General features: G+C 40.7%; 3 protein-coding genes across 4 annotated transcripts; 1 reads left to right on the forward strand and 2 right to left on the reverse strand.

Moving 5' to 3' along the window:
• Positions 1-1,350: 1,350 nt before the first annotated feature.
• Positions 1,351-5,717, reverse strand: LOC306961459 (transcription factor AP-4-like). The gene is made up of 7 exons (XM_079554223.1): positions 5,371-5,717; positions 3,986-4,151; positions 3,802-3,900; positions 3,536-3,706; positions 3,121-3,261; positions 2,115-2,279; positions 1,351-2,027 (listed from the first exon to the last, which is right to left on the reverse strand). Exons 1-7 carry the CDS (start codon positions 5,457-5,459, stop codon positions 1,872-1,874), a joined length of 987 nt encoding a protein of 328 aa, XP_079410349.1. The 5' UTR covers positions 5,460-5,717; the 3' UTR covers positions 1,351-1,871.
• Positions 5,718-6,000: 283 nt separating this feature from the next.
• On the reverse strand, positions 6,001-12,215 carry mvb12a (multivesicular body subunit 12A). Of its 2 annotated transcripts, XM_079554225.1 has the most exons (11): positions 12,107-12,215; positions 11,421-11,513; positions 11,185-11,268; positions 11,008-11,107; positions 9,569-9,698; positions 8,683-8,823; positions 8,501-8,607; positions 8,362-8,420; positions 7,023-7,088; positions 6,861-6,948; positions 6,001-6,065 (listed from the first exon to the last, which is right to left on the reverse strand). In XM_079554225.1, the coding sequence occupies exons 2-10, from the start codon at positions 11,511-11,513 to the stop codon at positions 6,886-6,888; spliced, it is 843 nt and encodes a 280-aa protein (XP_079410351.1). In that variant the 5' UTR covers positions 12,107-12,215; the 3' UTR covers positions 6,001-6,065; positions 6,861-6,885. The 2 variants fall into 2 exon arrangements, with proteins under 2 accessions (XP_079410351.1, XP_079410350.1); XM_079554224.1 differs by lacking the exon at positions 6,001-6,065 and having other exon boundaries at positions 6,397-6,948.
• Positions 12,216-17,181: 4,966 nt separating this feature from the next.
• sid4 (secreted immunoglobulin domain 4) lies at positions 17,182-20,130 on the forward strand. The gene is made up of 8 exons (XM_079554298.1): positions 17,182-17,260; positions 17,734-17,877; positions 18,140-18,274; positions 18,468-18,640; positions 18,710-18,896; positions 18,976-19,155; positions 19,271-19,537; positions 19,614-20,130. The coding sequence occupies exons 1-8, from the start codon at positions 17,212-17,214 to the stop codon at positions 19,616-19,618; spliced, it is 1,140 nt and encodes a 379-aa protein (XP_079410424.1). The 5' UTR covers positions 17,182-17,211; the 3' UTR covers positions 19,619-20,130.
• Positions 20,131-20,561: the final 431 nt, after the last annotated feature.

Here is a 20,561-nt window from a genome sequence, read left to right on the forward strand (position 1 = left end):
TGACCAATCAGAAAACACGAGGAAATAGCCTGGCGTCAGTCTGTAAACTAGACCACTCCTATGCAAAGCTTCACAAATGTAGGAGGAAAAAAAAAGCAACTTACAAACCCCAACACACATAAGAAATAAACAGTAAGACAAAATAACAAAAGGCCGCTTTCAGCAATGATTAGTAGCATGCAATCAATTTGAAAACATAAAAAAAAAGAGGTCTCAAATTCAAATCATGGAATGTTTACAGCATTAGGAAACTGTGGCTCGGAGCATGGATTTCCAGTCATATTTCTGTGACAAGCAAAATAACATGAGATGGACCGACTGGGAGTATTCAGAAATAAATCGACTGAAGAGAATCTATAGTGCAGTGCTTGATGTGAACTTCTTAAAAACATAAGCGGAAGTTTGGTCAGAAGTTACATCACAATGACAAACATAAGGAGTACAGTCATCATTATGGGGCCTTTTAAGTTGATCCAAACAACTTTATATTGTCCTTTACCCCTTTTTCAGCCTACATTCTTCAGCATTATGATGTCAAGTTTCATGAGAACATTGTAGGTATGCACGCCTACGCACAGTGCATAGAGATGTTCAACGGCAAACAATTTACTCCAACAAAACAAGCAGATTGAAATGCATAAATACAAGAGCGTTTAGTGCATAGTCACTAAATTCAGACCATATTTGGAAACAAAAGTCCACATGCAAGCAGTATTTAACCTGATGAATCTGCAATTTTGTCATTGTAAAGTCTTATAGCCTTTTATATTCAGTAACTTGAAACAGACGGATCGGTGCGGCGTCAGCAGTGATGCGGTCGCTGTATCGGTCTGTCGTGGTGAAGAGGGAGCTGAGTCGGGGGGCAAAGCTCTCGATTTACCGATCGATCTACGTTCCCACTCTCACCTATGGTCATGAGATTTGGGTAATGACCGAAAGGACAAGATCGCGAATACAAGTGGCCGAAATGAGTTTCCTTTGCATGGTGGCTGGGCGCACCCTTCGAGATCGGGTGAGGAGCTCAGTTACCCGGGAGGACCTCAGAGTAGAGTCGCTGCTCCTTCACGTCGAAAGGAGCCAGCTGAGGTGGCTCGGGCATCTGTTTTGGATGCCTCCTGGTCGCCTCCCGCGGGAGGTGTTCCAGGCATGTCCTAGTGGGACATGTCCTCGTGGAAGGCCCAGGACACGCTGGTGGGACCATGTCTCCTGGCCTGGTGTCGCCTCGGGGTCCCCCCTGAACAGCTGGAGGAGGTGTGTGTGGATCGGGAAGTTTGGGCATCTCTGCTGAGACTGCTGCCCCCGCGACCCGGCCCCGGATAAAGCGGATGGATGGATGGATGGAAAACTTGAAGCAGGTAATTAATATTAACAGTTTGATAGCTTATCTTAAGAGCTAGCTTGATTTACAGTATCCATTAGCGAATATTTTCAAATGAATCTGATCACTGTGGCTCCAATATGATTTGAAATTATGTCCGTTTAAGTTTTAGTGCCAGACAGTCCAAATCAAAGATCGGAAAAAAGAAAAGAAAACTGATTGGAAAATGTGATTTAGTTGCCTGCTTCATTCAGAACTCGATTTTTGTGAATTTGTACTTATAAAACACATGTCAGGTTCTATTGTAACATTTTCAGAACTGATGCTGAAGTGTTTTTCTGGTCAAAGCTGGAAGCAAATGGTATCCCCGTGATATTTGTTTGAAGTTTTTTGTACTTTTTTTTTTGCAACATAGCGCAAAACCATTGACAAAACATAACTTACAGGAGTCTGGTTAATGCCGAAGAAATTTGTTTGTCAAATGCAGTCAAGCTCCAGACACAGTCTTAATCAGTATTAAGGGTTTGGGAGTTGAGTTCAGTGGACAAAGTGTTCAGTTCATTGAGCAGTCCTCTCCCTCGGTGTCCGTGTCTGTCTCTGAACATGTGGCATCCAAAGCAACTTGGCTGGGGCTAACAATAACTGCTCGTCGCTGCTCCTCCTCAGCACTAGCTCTCCTCTCCTGAGTGCGCTCAATGTGTTGAATCGCCTACAAATCAACAGACAACATCACGTGTACAGCAGTTAGAGGATGTCCGTTCATAATTTCACCATGAAAAGACATACGAGTTCACACCTGGACTATAGTGTCAAGGTTCTGTCTGGACGTGGACACTGTGCTGGTGTGGGCTCCTGGGCTCATGGTCACCACAGTCACATGATGTGGCTGAGTTAGTGTCGGGGCGGGGACGATCACTGTCGGGTGGTGTGTTGGAGCGGGAGGGGCCGATGGAGCCCGCACCTGCACATGAGAACAAAACAGAAACACAGTATTGATCAGTATTGCTTTTCAATCAAGACAGTGTCAATTTCCATGGAGGTATTGGTGTCTTTAGATTCAGATTTCATGGAGAATAAATAAATAGCACAGCTGATCTTTAAAATCAAGCTAGGGCATACAGTCTTTTAAATATGTGAGTTTTAAGTGTCAGTGTAATGTGAAATTAAGGTGTTTACTTTGCCCACACTTTTGACAATCACATCAGGGGAATAAGCTTACAGCAGCTTAACTATAAGAGCAAGTCTTTTTTCAGAGAGCCAGAGAAGCGCATGTTTGTGTGTGGTTTCCGCACACTTGTTGCATCATGAGCAGGATACGGTAGTTATTACAATTAAAAATGTAGAGATATTTACAAAATAAACAAGCAATAGCAGCAACAGCTGTGACATGGGGTCTTTACGCTAGCAGCTAAGCTAAAGTCCTTCATCAATGGGAGAAAGGGGCAAAACTTTTACCTATGCAGACAGCGCCACGTCAGGCTGTGCTTTTGGGAAGAGTGCGTGTGGGCGAGCAAGGGAGAAAAGTGCAAGCTGCAGTTCATGGATGGGCCAAGTCATCCGAATAGATATGAATTAAACATGTGCTTTATCTGTTTGTATTTCGATACAAAGGGAGTCCCTCTTTGTGTGTGAATAACGGGACAGTTTTGATACACTAATGAAGGGGACGATCTGTAACCTGCCGCTGCTTTTACTCATTAGCTTGACTCAAACGTCAGGCACAAGGCAATTAGGCTCAGCAACTTGTTTACTGAACATTCAGTTGAAGTTGGACCAAAGAGATAAGTGTGTGCGGCTCTGACCTGTGATGTGTGTCTGTCCAGTGCATGGATGTGCTGCAATCGTAACAGTGTCTGGCTCTGCAGCAAAGCCTGCTCCTCCTCCACCTGCTGAGTGATCACCTTCAGACGCTCAGGGTGCAGCTGGCTGTCCAGTGTACGCATCTGCACCACATACAAGAAAACGGGTTACAATTTATTACACAGTATGATTATTAAGTAATAGGCTAGTCATGGTGCCATTATGAAACACCAGTTTATTTATATCTCCTTTACAGTGACTATTGGTTTATAAATTGCCCTCTCTAAACCTGCTCAGCTGGTTATCCCTTTGTACCACTCAGACTTGTCTTTGTCTGAACCTGTTTGTCAGGAGATGTTTGTAACCCTGTCACTGTCTGTTTGCTCTAGACAACAGACCCCTTTTACAACTACTAACCTGCTCCTCCAGCTGCATCCGAGTTGAGCGCTCCTTATCAAGCTGCTGCCGTAGCTCCAACATCTCCCTCCTGAGCTCATCCACTTTGTCCTCATCTAAAGTGTCCGGAGAACCGATTCCTTCATCCTTCTCCTCTGCCCTCTTTCTCTTTGGAGATGAACCGGTGAACTCCTAAATGGGTACAGTGAAAGAAGGGTGCATTTCATTTCAATACACAAAATTATAATAAATAGAGGGTATTGTTCTATTATATATGAGATATTTACCTGAATGAATCGTTTGAGCTGGTTGTTCTGTGCCAGGAGTTGTGTCTTTTCCTGCTCTAAAGCAAAAATATAATCTGAGGTCTGCTGCAAAATTGCTGCCTAAGAAAGGAAAAAGAAGAAGAGAAGGGTTATAATGTAAAATTAAATCATTTAATTTGCTCACTCAAGGGGATTTATACACCACCTTGCTCAGCTTCTCTCCATCTGCATGGGGCAAGAGTGTTTTGAGGGAGTGAAATCCGGCGTTGATACTTTGCATTCGTCGCCGTTCATTGCTGTTGGCAATCTCCCGTCGAATTCGTCTCTCTTGGTCCTGAGCGGTCTCTGGACTGAGGGGGATGTTGGCAAGGCTAAAAATAAAGAGCACGGCCCATTACTTAGCACAATAAACCATTATGAAATATACAAATTAAACAAGTTCAGAGAAGAACAAACTTTAACCTGGTATCATTTAAAGATTAGTTTCCCCATGTCATGGTCCTAAGGTCTTTGAGTTCAAGTGAACTCCATGAGCTCCATCATCACATGGTCACTCATCCTGAGCCAAACTGTTTTAAGCTGCATTCTATTGCTGACATGTGAATTTAGTCTAATGGATTTTTGTGTATTTATTTTTTATTTTGACAAGTTGCAATGTAATGCAGAAAGATTCCAAACACACCAAATAAAGCCACGATTAAGCCAAATATATTTATATTACATATTTGAATCGGTTGATTTACACCTGCTGAAAACCTATAAACAAGTTACAAGCTTATTTTATTATGTGACGAGGAATAGTTATTATGAAGGACAGCGCTTCACTGTGGCCGATAGAGGGCGCTTTTCACAGAGTGGTCACAGAAGCCAGTGAAATGTGACACCAGCAACAGCAGGGCCCTGTCCGAGGGAAGAACAATGCTTCCCCCGATTAACAAACCTAAACCATTTAAGAGCTTACCAAACGAACGGTTGTTCCCTGATATAGAGGAATCGCGATTAAAAGAGCGCAGTGGTTAATGTGGAGCGTCAAAATAGGTGCAAAACAACTCGAGTCCATTACACAATGTGCGACGGTGGCTAACCATATGGCTAGCGAAGCTAAGCTAATTTCTGAGCACATGACACTGCAAATCGACAGCTCCAAACCTTATTATGACACTACACCTTGGTGTCAAATTCTGGGTAGTGTTATTGGTTTACTCATTCATGGTAAAGACAACATGTAAATGTAGAGAAAGGCGTGTAGATGTGGTTTGTTGCCGCGAGGCGACGGTGAACACGTTAACTACCACGTGGTTGTGGACCATAATGTATCAGTTTCAACACGCTGTGGGTATTTCAGCTGGAAATGAACACAACGCTTTGCCGATGCCGTAGTGTGACTGGAGGATATAAAACGAGTCCGATATTTGTGGTACATTGTTACAAAGCACACAACGTGTGGATCAAACCAGTGCCATTTTTGGCAACATCATTTCCGATGCCAGGGTAGCTTCTGTGCTAACATCGCAAAACATACACACGCAGCGACCACATGGACCGCCGCACGATGTTCTTTTGTTTTACCAAAGGACACAGCGCACGTACCTGCATAGGCCTCCGATAACATCTTTCTCAGTTTTCTTGAAGTGTTGCAAGGACGGCATCTTTTCAGTCTGCATCATAAAATATTCCATGCTCCCGAAGCCACCTGAGCAGCGCGATTTGTTTTCTTTTTATTTTCTGTCGCTTTGCTCGGGACAGATCAAACGCAACCTCGATTCAAGCGGCGAATGTTATAAATTAAAATTGTGCATCGTTTATTCCAAGCAAAAATCGCTATCGTTATGAAAAAATAGAGCAATTGAAGCCGAGTGTTGCCTACTACAGCTGATGGGGTTCCCTCCAATGCCCGTGTGTGGTTCGCTGCCTCCGCCTACTACTATGAGCGCAGCTGATCGCTATGAGGCGGGAAACAGCTGGTTGAAATCAGAGCTCCCGTTCTCTGGAAACAACAAAGAGGCAGCGCACACTACAAAGGGAAAGGTCTGGACTCCAAACAAGCTACACATCAATAACACATCGATCATTTTATTTTTCTCTTCATGCAGTAAAAGCAATACATGGAAAAAATAAACACATTCATAACAAATTAGGAGACAGTTAAGGTAAAAAGGTTTTTCCCACATTCTGTTTACCCGAGAAGAGAATATTCATATTTCACCATTTCAATATTATTGGTTATATGTAATCTCATCTTTATGAAGAATGAAATGCTGGTTTTCATTGTTTATCTTCTGATGCTGTAAAAAATATTATTATTATTACTATTAATAATAATAATTTTGATATAGATTGATATAGATTTACTAAAAAATAATATATGCCCTGTCCCACTACCTACCCCAAGGTTAAACTACAAAATAACTTATCTCTGGTTAAGTGTCAATCATGAGAAATACATGATTGACACTTAACACTTCAATGCAGCATGCACTCATTTTAAATTATACATAAATACAATAATAACTACATTTGCCATATATTTGTAACTGTTCATGTCAGTCCCCAAAAACGTTGTGACATGAGGCTTCTGCAGTTAGGTAGTTGCTGTCAGGTTAAGCAATGTGGCCACTGAATCTACTGAATGACTTCCATAAATGGATTTTTTCTTTCCTGATGGCTCGGGCATATTCCAAGAGAACAATGCCAGATTCATCACTCGAGTGAGTGACCGTTTGGTGAGACACTGGGTAAAGTAACATTTAGCTTATTGTAATTCATAGGAACATTCACTTTTAACAAACTAAAGTGCACATGGGCCGATGCTTTTAACACAGACATCCATCTACTGTATTCACCGGTGTGTTTCCCAACAACAATACAATTATATATATATATAAAAAAATGTTTAAACAAAAATCTCTGATGGCATATATTCATTCGGACTGACAAAATATGTAATTTGTGAATACAAGAGAAACCCCCAAAAGAAAGCTTTTAGAACGCTTTTGAAATACCCACATTAAAAAACACATGATGATTGCTTTATATATACATTAAAAAAAGATGTCCTGAAGCGAGTAATCCACAAGTACCTGCAGGATTTGAGTGCAAAGGTCACTATGAAGCAGAGGGCTTGGCTTTCTTTGTGGCACTTTCTTCTACCGCAAACGTGTAGTTATACTAAATAGAAATAAACATAACAGTTAGTAAGGCAGAAGAAATCTGTGCATTACTGTATTAGGAAAAACATTTACCTCATTTTCAATGTCTTGGATGGACTTTATACGAATGTTGTTTAACTGAGAGCTCAGCTGAGAACCCTGAGAGCAATAACATTAAACAAATTAGGCTATTATTTATAATAACGTTAATACGTAATACAGCTGCATACCGTACTGTGCGATATTTAAGACATTAAGGGTATACGTCAGTGAACAAAGACAGAAATGTGTCCTGGGAGGTTTACGTAACAAAAATGGCAGAGTTACTTATACTTTGAAGACACAACTTAAAGGGATATTTCAGGATTTTTGACATAGGGCCTCATTTCCTAGTTATCCAGAGTGTTGTTGATTTCTGGAGATATATTTTTTAAAATTCATGCAGTTCTTATATTTGAAGAGATTAGTGGCGCTAGGCTAGTGCAAGGCTAGCGCATTGCTACGGTAACAGCTAGCCTGCATTAAAAACAGTCTCACACACTCCACAGTGAACCTGATGCAAATTACTTATAACGCCAGACTAACCATATAAATGTCTTTGTGGATAGAATAATTTTAACCATTTTGCATTTAAAAGAACATAAACTTGAGCAGAAAATAGTTCCTCAAAATGCGATCATTCATGTGATGCAAGGTCAGTTATATTCCAAAAAAATGTTCCATCTACACAGACATTTATATGGTTAATCTGGCGTTATAAGTGATTTGCCTCAGGTGCACTGTGGAGTGTGTCAGATTGTTTTTAATGCAGGCTAGCTGTTCCCATAGAAATGCGCTAGCCTAGCACTAGCCTAGCGCCACACGACTCTTCAAATATAAGAACTGGATTAATTAAAAAAAAAATATCTCCAGAAATCAACAACATTCTGGAAAACTAGTAACTGAGGCCTTATGTCAAAAATCCTGAAATATCCCTTTAAGCTTTCCCTTGATAGTTAGTTGCCAAAATTATATTTCAACACACGTGAAAGAAAATGATTGGATTTAGTCGTTTATACTTAACTAGATTTACTTTAATGTTTGCAGATTGTGTTAAACATGTTCAGATAAATGTGATTTATCAAACACATGTACAAATGCAGACAGCCTTTGAGAAGATGCTTGAACAAGGCTGCAGAGCGACTGGGGATCTGTGGTCTAGATTTAAAAATACCCATACTCTCGATAATCCTCTCTAACATTTATGAATAAATAAATCTTGGTGGAATCTGTTGTCTTTATCATTACTACTTATAGAGTCTGTATTGGCTCACCTAAAACCTGCACTTAAGCATTAAACGTCGAAGAGTCATCATGCAAACAAAGAGCAGGGACCAAATTTCCCTACAGGGAGAATAAAATACAACTTCACCGAAAACAAAGGAACACTTACTGCGGCGTTTGCTGGAACATCAAACTTTGGATGAAGACTGAAGGGCACTCCATCCAGCGCTAAAGAGTTACAGACAGTTGCAGACAGTTGGTGAATGACAGGCTTATATAGATTTCAGGGACATACAGTGTGGAGGTACCTGTGATGCCCTGGAGGCTGCCGTCTGCTGCTTTGGCCTGCTCCTCCTTCGTGTTCAGGTTTTGCCGTCTGTGACTGAGTCTTCCAGGTGGCAGAGGAGGAGCGTTACTATAAGAATCAGATCAGTAATTAGAGATTTTTCATAATCATTAGTATTTTTCCATCCACATTAAAAGACTCAACCTGGGTTTGAGGGGCAAGAGTGGATTCGGCTGATCCAGGGAAAGCTTCTGAATGTCCAGACTAACCCTCCTGGGTTTGGCTTGAGGGCCAGGACAAGTAAAAGGACCCTTTTTGCACCACAGCACATAACCATGGACGTCCCTGAAGAAAAATACAAATGGTCAAAGGTTACAGTTTTCTGGATTGACAAATGCAAACTACAAATGTAGCTCTTCTCTTAAAAACTTAACTCAGTGGCATAACCTTGAACACCAAACCTCACTCTTCCTTTATCAGGACACTGGGCCTGTTTCTCTCTTTGAATGTATGGCATTAACAGCACCCGTAATGCTGAAAAGTCAACCTTTTAACCCCCACCTGATCCAAGCACATTTTCTCCAGGATCAAAATAGCAAAAAAGAGCCATAAAAGAGAACAAAAAATGCATAAAACAGTGGTAAAAACATGATGAAAATGCTACTAGAATGACATAAAAGCCACAATAAAGCAACAAAAAAGTGGCAAAAATGCAAGAACAGTTTTGTAGGTCTTTTTTTATTATTATTTTTTTATTTAGCCTTTATTTAAGCTTTTTTGCTTTCAAATGAGGCGCTCCCCTGACCTACAGGTTGTAAGCTCCAGTCGAGAAGCTTTAAGATTTGGGTAAAGCCAAACTGGAAAAAATGTGCTTGGTTAAGGTGGAGGTTAAGAGGTTCTTTATTTGTTGTACTTGCTCAGTATGCAACACATGTTTATAGGAAAAAACTGAGTGAATTGGGTCCTATTGAGGAAAAAAGTGTGCCTTGATTATGGAAAAGTGAGCTATGTGTCATCAACTGAGAAACGCTGTAATAGTTTTTAAACACAAGAAACTACATGAGCTTGAAAAAAACACAGAGCTGCTCACCCCACATATGTGTAGTGCTGTAACATCATTTTGCTTTTGGCAGTCAGTTTGATATCCAACACAGCTGTGTCCACACTGCCTATGGGGACGATGCGAACACAAACCCTCTTCTTTTTGGAAACAGTGGCCCCTAACCGTAGAGAAAAGAATTAGATGAGATTATATTGGGATTCATGAAGGAAAGGCAGTAATGTCTAATAACAAGTAAGGAACATAAAATATACAGGTAAAACTCGGAAAATTTGAACACTGTGAAAAAGTTCATATATTTCTGTAATGCAACTTAAAATGTGGAAATAATCTATGATATAGACTCATTACAGGCAAAGTGACATAAGAGAAGATAAAATAAGATAATCCTTAATTGTTCTCAATATGGAGAAATACACTTGTTACATTCAGCTCTCCAGATATGCCAAGCCTTTGTTTGTTTTTGATGACTTTGGGTCACAGCTTGTAAAAACCCAAATTCAATATCTCCGAAGATTAGAATATTACATGAAATCAATAAAAAAAAAATTAAACAGAGAAATGTCAGACCTCTGAAAACCATAATTATGCATAAGTACTTAGTACTTGGTTTGGGCCCCTTTTACTTGATTTGCTGCCTTAATGCGGCGATGCATGGATGCTCTCAGCCTGTGGCACTGCTGAGGTGTTATAGAAGACCAGGATGCTTCAACCAGAGGAACATGACATCTGAAGCCCAGGATCCGTCTGTGTGTGGAAGCTCTAGATGCACTGACTCCAGCCTCCGTCCACTCCTTGTGAAGGTCCCCCACACTTTTGAATGGCCTTTTCCTGACAATCCTCTTCACACTGCGGTCGTCCCTGTGGCTTGTGCACCTTTATCTCTCACTTAACTTTCTATTAATGTGCTATGATACAGCACTTTGAGAACATCCAACTTCTTTTGCTATTTCCTTTTTAGGCTTTCCCTCCTTATAGAGGGTGTTAATGATGGTCTTCCTCATGATAGTGAATTCTACTGAACCAGACTTAAAGACTGTTTTGGATTCATTAACTGAAGGAAGGCTGACATTTTGAGCCGACAATAAAGTCCATTTTCACAATATTCTAATCTTCTGAGATTTTGAATTTCTGATTTTTACAAGCTATGAGCCAAAATCATCATGCAAAGTGAAAGATCAAGCCTTTATTTGCCATTTTGATCATTATGGCTCACAGCTTGTAAAAAAAAAACCTAAATAAAACATCTCAGAAAACTAGAATATTTTGAAAATGGACTGTGAGCCATAACCAAACAAAGGCTTGACATATGTCACGTTGCATGTCATGAGTCTATATCATATATTAGTTTCACATTTTAAGTTGTATTACAGAAATAAATGAACTTTTTCACGATATTCCAATTTTCCGAGTTCCCCCTGTATATGGGTGATCATTCAGGGTGCAGTAAGAGTTTGCAGCCCACTCACTTGGTTCAAGATGCTCTGCGATGTAGCCGTATCCGTGAGGTATCGAGTCCTTATCTGAAATAAGCTGAATGTCTGACACCACCATGCCACCAGTTAAGTCCTGTAAAAAGAGGTAAGTAAGTTTCACACAACACCACAAACTCAGTTAATCGCCTCAGCATATCTTTGGCCCCTGACCTTGCTGTAACAAAGGTAGTAGCCAGACTTCATCGCAAAGCTGCGGGTGAAGTTAGCAGCAGATCCATCCTCAGTTATACTTATCTGGAGAAAAGGAGAAACATACGGTGAGCAAGCTGAACATAATGTGTTGTAGGTTTGAGTCACGGCTCCGACAATTCGCTGGATGTCTCTCCCCACAGAGGATGTGTTGAGTTGACAGGGAGAACTGAAATGTCTGGAGGTTTTGCTCTTACCAAAGTGAAATCTCTGGGACAAGTGCTCGTGTTGGAAGTCCAGGCAACAGCCGTGATTGGTCGCACGTCTCTTCGTGGGATCACAAGAGACATCTGGGTACACAATTAAAACAGTAAGACGTCGAAGACTGAAATGAACAACATTGGGGAATTTGATCACATTGTAAACGGGGGAAAAGAGGAAGAAGACTAAATGTGTTGCTCATTGTCTAACAAAGTTCCTATTCATACCCAATGTGTGACTTTGCTTACTCAGCCAATAACTAGACGTGTTGTTCATGGAAATATTTTGATTTTCTTTTCTCTGTATAAGTTACAAAACACTACTTTAGACAGTTTGGACAACATTAGGAAACATAAAGTGAAATATAAAGCAAAAATACACTGTTAAAGAAACCCTGTTGTGAGAAAGTTTGTGTGTGTGTGTATGTGTGTGTGTGTGTGTGTGTGTGTGTGTGTGAGGAAACATGAAGGCATATGTAGGCCTATGTTACATTGATATAGACAAATGTAACATTAACAAAGATATGGAAACAGTACAATAACTGCCAAAGAAATTTTAAGTTACGATGACAAGGCGAGCTCACCTCGGCTTAATTTTTCCACATTAAACACTTCACTTCCTCCTCTTTCTCGCAGATAAATTCAGAACTCTCTTTTCGTGGATGGGGTTAAATCAGTCTTACCTTGTTTATTTGCTCAGTTCTTTGTCTTCGATCGAGTTTCCGAGCAATTCAACTAGAAACTTGCCAACCCAAATAGGTAGCTTTTCCTCTTTAGAGCAGGAAGTATTGGACTAGTTTAGACTTCAACTCCCGTCACCCACCACGGTCATTTTCCAAGGTGACGTCATTGCATTGTCTTATGCCGACCACAAGAGGGCGACATTAACCCTAACAAAATAAGTACAACAATAAACCCTAACCTTGTGTGGGGGGAAAAGTGCATTTTGAGGTTTGTCTTGATGTCGAGGGAAAAAAGCAGTGGAGAAAACGAAACACAAAAAAGAAACAAAGAATCGCGAAATGTTAGCTTTTTTGTGAAAGCCTTCGTTATTATCAGAGGTGGGTAGTAGTTACATTTACTCAAGTACAGGTCGCCTAATTCAGTAACTTTTTATACAGTAGCTACTTTTTACTTCTCTTACTCGAGTAATATCAAAATGAAGTAGGGCCTATGTGCTCCCTACCGACCTCTGGTTATTATGTCCCCATAGACTTTAAGCATTTAAAATGTTAATAAAGGCACACTACCATCAACATGTTGATGACCAGCTAGACACAGAACAGTTTATTTTTGTAGTGGGTAATCAAAGAATGGACTTGGAAGAGGACTTTCCTAAATCTCATATTTGGCGGCCTTCCATGAACATTTCCATAGAGATGGGATGAGAACTTCCCGCTCCCAAGTAAAGTCAGGTCTTAGGAGAGATGACGCATTGTTTGCTCATTTTTAGGCATTTTTCAACAATAAAATGATTTGTAATTTGGTTATGATTTTGGGCAGAAACCACACAATGAGCACTTTGTGATCTGGGCATTATCCTCCAACAGCTCATGGTCATCAGAGGAGCTGAGAAAAGGCCCATTTTAACATCCTACCAGACACTAAGATGTTATTTGGGCGACAGTGGCGCAGATGGTAGAGCGGGTCGTCTCATGATTGGAAGGTTGTGTTCGAATCCCACCTCCTGAAAGTGATCACTGTCGTTGTGTCCTCAGGCAAGACACTTCACCCACATTGCCCCCAGTGTCTGCGTACACTGGTGTATGAATGAGACCAAATATTATACATTAATATGTGCTTCTGTTTTTTGTTGAATGGGTGTTATAAATTAGATTTTCTATCACCTTTTATCCACAGGAAGCCTGCATTAACCTGCCACAGGCTGACACAAGCCCTATATTCATCCATTGTAAAGTCAAGCAAAAAAAAAAAAAAAAAGACAGGAAACCTTTATAACATTTTTCACAATTTCTTCAGAATCAACGTTTGGTTTAATTCAACATAACCTGAGTAAAATGTTTAGTTTACTAAAGGACATAGACACTGCTGCAGCAGAGAAGAGGCAGCAACTACTGGAGAAGTGTTACAGCCTGACCAGTGCTTACTTTGATCCCTTTGATTTTCAGTTTTTCAGGGAAAAGGATCTGGGAAATTAGGAGGATCCGGCAAAGATTTGATCTGATATAATGGTGTTTAATGAGAGTGTTCCGGCAAATGTTTTGACCTGTTCCCCGAATCCATCACATCAGACCAAAAGACCAGGATCCACTAATCTGGGTCAGTGTTAATTTCGTCGACTAAAATATTTAGTCTCAATTTTAGTCAAAGTGATATTTTTGACGACTAAAATTGGACTAAAACTAAATGAAAAGTTTCTCATGAGACTAAAACTATGACTAAAATCCAGATATTTTAGTCGACTAAAATAAGAGTAAATAAAAATGAAAAGGAGAGACTAAAATCATCCAAACTTTTATTGACAGTCTACATATCATGTAAATTCACTGCCAAATTAAAAGGTCTGTGCTTCATTCATGTGGAAGCAGCTCCATGAAGTCGAGGACCTTGATTAAATATGATTATAATGAGTATTATAAATGCAAAGTCGACTAAATTAGTCTTAAATTTAGTCGACTAAATTGACATGCAATTTTAGTCGACTAAAACTCGACTAAAATTGAAAAAAAAAAAAATAGACTAAATCTCGACTAAAATTAAATTACGTTTTAGTCAAAAGACTAAGACTAAAATAAAAATAAAATATGTTTAAAATTAACACTGTTCTGGGTGATTAACTTGAGGAACTTGTCAAAAATATGATGTCGCTGTTAACCACATCAGTGAACTGAACAGAAGCAACAGCTGAGAAAAGATGGATCAAGTGTTCTGTCGCGGCTTGTTTTAAGTGTTTTCAAATACCAAACATACTAAAAATACAGCACTGAAATTAATATATTTATATAACAAACATGATTACATATTTGGAAGTTTGAAGACCTGTGCACATCTAATATCGCTTTTGGAATATGAAATTGAAAGACTGATATAAAGGAAGCCTTCACTTTCCGATCTTTTTTGTAATTTATATTTTATTGAGATTTTCCTTTGTGCTTCTATGGCCCTGAGGTCAAAAGGCAATGAAGGCACCACAAAAGTCATACACATACACAATGAAGTACAGAGCACAAAACTCCCTCCCTCCCACCATTCATACACTCGGTACACACTATTACAGGCAAAGCAGCAGCACTTACCAGCCTTAATAAAATCTAGTAATTACTCTCATAACATAACAATATATGTATTATATTTACATTATGTGCGACCCCACCGCCCCGACTATCCGAGGTGTCCCAGAGGATTTTTGGCTGTTATTCATTCATTTTAATTAGAGATAGATTAATTATGCTTGAGCAGTTAATGTATGTTAGGTGTTTTTTCTGGTTTAGACGTACAATTTAGGTTTATTTCAAACTATTTTTAGACCCTTTAGTCCTGATTTGATTTTAGTCTAGGCACGGTGGTACCTGGAGGGTCAAATATTTTGGCGCGAAAAGTTACATTTACATTCAATTTGATAGTTGAAAGGGAAAATTAAAAACGAAATCAGATCTCATCAAGAATTATGTTGTTTGTTTAGTACATCTGTCAGTTGTAGTACCTTTATTTTATGTCTTTGAAGGTGAAGGACTGTTGTTTTGACAGTTCCCATCTTCGCAGCATGATGGAAAGAGTACATCTGCTCTTAATCCATCCACTCAAAGGCTTCTTCCTGTGTATCTTTTAAACAATTTTGTCTTTGTGTAACGTTTATATAACCTATAACTCTAAAAAGATTATATATCACATTCAAATGAACTATCGTCTTTTCATAGATCCTATTTTTTCTCAAATTTAAATGAATCACCACTTTTTTGTTACTTTCAAGCTTTTTTTTGATTCGACCAATTCATCTTCTTGAAACTTAGACCATTCGTGATTGCATTACGCCCTTTGCTCGATGCTCAGTCATAGATAAGAACTGTTTGTGAGCAACATTTTTGTACCCTCTTTAAAGAGAGGGTATTATGCTTTTTTCAGTCACATAGCACCAGTCTATAGCACACTACAATGATGACCAAACCTTCTGTTGGTCTGTAAATGCAGTAAATTAGAATAACTGCCTTGTATAAAATTGCTCTCTCAAAATGGCTGTAGCGAATGTCTTGAAATAGGCCTCTGTCTCTTTAAGAACCTCTGACCCTTTCCGACACGCCCCCTCCACATGCTGTCTGTGGCTTCAGTGGGGAGGGGGTTCTGCTGAGGAGCAGTGGTTGGTTACTCGGCTGGTGACGAAAGCTCGGAGGCGTCTCCAGGAGGTGGGGGCGTTCCTAGGAGGACTCAGGCAAACCTATCCCTAAGATGGCTGCCATCAGAGTTTTTACAGATTACTCAAAAATATGTGAATGTGCCAAGGCAACACTTCAGGCATGTTTTTAATGAGGGAATGACATAATAACATGATGTAAAGCAGGGGTGGCCAACCAGTCAGAGACCAAGAGCCGAAATTTTCAACCTTGATCCTGTGAAGAGCCACAAAGGCACCGACCATTAGCGAGATTCCGGGGCGGTAGTTTATTGTGATTAAATAGAATGTTTTATTTAATCACAATAAACTATAACTTTATGCCTTTTTCTTTCTTTTTTTTAATAATTGTGTTAGATTTAATGGTTTTACTCCTCAACAAGATTGAAATACATGTATATTAAATGACATTTTGTGCTTTCAGCTCTGACTGAGACAGAATTAGATTATTAGTATTATTTAATTATTTTTTAATGCTGGGGTGTGTTTGTATATGGGGCCCTGCCCACTGAGCCCCCTTCTCTGATTCGCCCCTGGCATGTGCGCTCAGTGCCTGCAGCTTCGTCCTGACTGGACTGTGCAGAGAACGCACTCTAGGCTGCATAAAGTTCATGAACTTTAATCAGGAGCCTCTGGAGGATCTGAGAGTCTGTTTTAAGTTGCATCTGTTACAGCTACTGTCACATGTGAAAGAAAAGTCATGACTTTGCGTATTTCCGCGTTACGATGTCGCGCGTCGCATCATATGCTACATAAGAGCTTCGCTTTTTTCCATTTCCTAATTTTGATCTTTTTCTGTGAATATGAGGCCAAATTACATCAAATAAAGAGTAGCTGATCAGAAACCTGAAAAGCACAGAAGCTAATCCTAGTGCCACGATCTGCCTGCCTGTTGTTTAACCTACATCCCGCTGTGAGTGAGGCTGCACGGGCTCCTTTTACACGCCGCCTCGACAAGGAGAGAGATACGGACTCTCATTCATGTAGAGATGGAAACATGGTCTGTAGGACAATGGTTGGATTTTTGGTCAAAGACTGTTACAGTTTATGGGAAATATTTACCAATTATTTTGCAAAGAGCCGCATTGTATTAAACATCTCCAATCATGCAAAGAGCCGCACTCTGATTGGCCAAGAGCCGCATGCGGCTCGAGAGCCGCGGGTTGGCCACCCCTGATGTAAAGCTTGAAAAAGTCTATTTTGCGTAATACCCCCCTTTAAGTATTTGGCTTAGTGACTATGTTTAGTCTGTGAGAGTAGGAAACAAGTTTAGAGCTGATTCGTCTAATAAAAAGCACTTTTCACGGTACAGCTCATGTGGACAGAGGTGGAGGGGAGGGAGGGGGGATGACAGAGGGGTAAAAGGTTGAAAATGATGATTGAAAACCGACAAAGTCAGAGAGTGACTTCACAGTGGAGGGACCTGAGCCGCGGGTCAAAATGGATCTATTACCGAGAGCTTTGATTCTCTGCCTCCTGTCATCTGCAGGTACAAGCCGTTTAATTGTTGAGTCTCATTTATTTACCAAAAACAATAGTGGGTCTTTGAATTTCTGTTAAGGACAATATTAGTGACGTCTTGCAGTTATTAACCAAAGTTAAATAATTCAATAAATGACAAAATAAATATACATTTAATAGCAAATACAAATGGCTTCAAGAAATGTCTGTAAACAGGCTTTAATGAGCAAAAGTCATTCTATGATGTGATACACATAGTTTAAATTCATTTGGTGTAAATGTATTATTTGCCAAAACGAAATGACGATGAGAAACAGAATAAAAACTGCTAAACTTCTATTATAGTCACTTGTTAGATTGGCTTGTCACTGTCATGAAGTGTCCCTTTGGTCCGCTGGCGCTGTTTGTTCAGAATATTTGCTTTGGGGAGGCTTGTGTTGTTGCCAGAGCCTCCGCTGGTTCACAGAGTTGAATACGTGTGTGTGCTCATGCGGTCTGCAGTGTGGAGTCAGGCCCCTGTGGTCACGGTGGAGCCGAAGGTCGTCACTGTCCGCCAGGGGGAGTCCGTGAGCTTCAGGTGCAGCGTGGGCAGCGCCGCACCTTCAACTGTGGTGTGGAGAAAACCCAACAGCCAGAGGCTCCCAGGTCAGACAGAAGGGATTTCACTATGGCGGCATGTCAATCCTGGACTAGGGCCGAAATATCACTATTTGCTTTTCTTTAATCTCTGGTAATTTCTGAACAGTATTATGAATAATTTCAGAATCATAAAATGAGCAATTCTAACGTTAATCGCATCACTTGTTTTAGCGAATCACCTGTCTCATATGTTTCTGAGCCATTATTAATAATATAACACTATAGTTTCTTTTTCCAAGTAAAAAGTTGCATCTCATTTTTGTCTTAGATAATGTGAAGATTGGCCCAGATAATCTCCTGCTGACCATTTTCAGTGTCCGCCCCGAGAACCACGGCCAGTACCGCTGTGTGGCTGGGACTCCTGAGGGCAGAGCGTTTGACACAGCTGTCATCAACGTCAAATGTGGGTGTCTTTTTGTGCCACCATAGAATATATAATTTTATCTTTGGCCATCCCATTGCATGAAGTCGACCGAGGTTCACCAAAGGGAGGTTGCAAGGCCCTGAGCGAGGGTCCCAAAGTGATTTCAAGGTTAAATCATAACAATGTATAATAAAAATGTATAACATTTGTGTGGGTTAACAATTCGTTTCAGTCCCACCTAAAGTCCGGTTGAGCCCAGCAGGACCCCTCAGAGTTAGGCTAGGAGATCCTGTGTCAGTGGATTGCCGCGCCACAGGACGACCACGACCAAAGATGACCTGGAAACGTCAGGAGTCCACCCTACAGCTGGTGACCACCACCACGAGTGACGTAAACACCATCCAGGTAAACTACCTCCGCTACACTAGCAAACAGAGTGGCTTGTTTATTGACTTTTTTCCTGTTTATTTCCAGTGGCCTGCGATCCGTCCTGAGGACTCAGGACTTTACCTGTGTCAGGCTGAAAACACAGAGGGTATGACAGAAGGCAAGATTGAGATTATCGTGGAGGGAAGCCCTGGCACTCCTATAGCCTCAGTGACTCCTACTCAGCTGACTGCCATTCAGGGAGAGACAGTCACAATGGAGTGCCGCGCCACTGGTATTACACAAGAGTGAACACTTCTCTTTTCACCCTGCTTTGCAGTTAGCCACTTCCTTTTTCATGTTTCCATCTGAAGGCTCACCCACTCCAGAGATCGTCTGGTCCAAGCTCCGCGCCCCATTGCCATGGAAACACGCAGTGGCGGGCGGAGTCCTAACGCTAAAGGATGTTGGCCGCCAGGACTCGGGACAGTATATCTGTAACGCCACCAACGTCCACGGGTACAGCGAGGCGTACTCAGAGATGGAGGTGGAGGGTGAGTAAATGAGAAGCTCTGTGCAGACCTGTGTCAAGGCAATGGCCCTGTTCAAACATTTCACGATGCAGTGTCTCTCAGGGCTAAATAAGTAAATAAATTGTTTCCCCGACAGCACCCCCATATGCCACCTGTTTGCCGGACACTGTGAGGCTAAGGTCTGGAGGAAGTCTCCGACTGCAGTGTCTGGCTCATGGCACTCACCCCATTACTTTCCAGTGGAGCTTTTCGGGAAACACCGCTCTGCCACCTGGAGCAGAGACGACCAAAGACGGACAACTGTTCATCCCTCACATGAGAGAGTCCGACAGTGGAACATACACATGCTCCACCAGCAACCTCATCGGCTCCAGCACAGCCACCGCTAGAGTCACTGTGAGAGGTGAGTGTCAACGTCACCCCTCCTTAAGTCAGATCTAAAACCAATTTAACAAAATGTATTCTTTTAAACTTCACAGGTTAAACCAACATTGTGCCATTGTGACCGACTGATGGCGAAGAATCCACACAGGCTTCATGGGGAGGTGTCATAGTACATGAAAACCATTTGCATCGTGCCAAGAATTCAATACACTACATTTGTCATTCAGTGAATGTAAGGCTTTTAGAGCAACTTTTATGTTAAATTATAGTTCAAACTCCTAGGCTCATTTCTACAGGTTTGCAACAGTGTGTCTTCGATTGTAAATGTAAAGTCCCATTTTGCTTCTTTGCCATTTCATTACCTTCAGCATAGATACTGCTTTAATAAAGTACATCCTTACAGTTTATGACAGAATAAAAATGTAGAAACCAGAGGCTCAGACTTCAGAAATCTGAATTTATTACAGTATCACAAGTTGGAAAAGCTCATGACACAGACTATGAACTGATGTTATGGAAGTAAACTGCAAGTAATTGTTGTGGCATGTATAAATGTAAACTTACTTAAAATAAAAACACCTACACTGTTTTATTTGTATGTTACTACTTAGTTGGGCAATGCCATAGATGAAATATTCATCTTCTCAAATAAAATGGTGTATATTCACACAACAGAACAAAGTTTTGAGCAGTAGCCTTTCTGTGCATATTTAAAATACAAACTCCTTCATCTAACTACATTTATTATTTTTATCTTTAAATGATGACAAATAACAACATTACACCAAAACATATTGTTGCATGGGAATAACACACACTTTAGCTTTGACAATCCCTTTGGAAACATACTTTTGCTGCCTTGCCTAAATGAGGTGCAAGAGTGACATTTAAAGTTGACTGAAAACAGGGTTTGGATGGAGCTGCTGCTTCCACAGCTGCTGCCAGACCGCACCCGTATCTGCGCTGTGACTTGGGCCTCCAGTGAGAAAACAACATCAGGCATTGCCCCTTTGCTTGAACAGCCATCTTTACACAAGCATCTT

The sequence above is a fragment of the Gobius niger genome, assembly GCF_951799975.1.
Source record: "Gobius niger genome assembly, chromosome: 3".
Classification (NCBI taxonomy): Eukaryota; Metazoa; Chordata; class Actinopteri; order Gobiiformes; family Gobiidae; genus Gobius; species Gobius niger.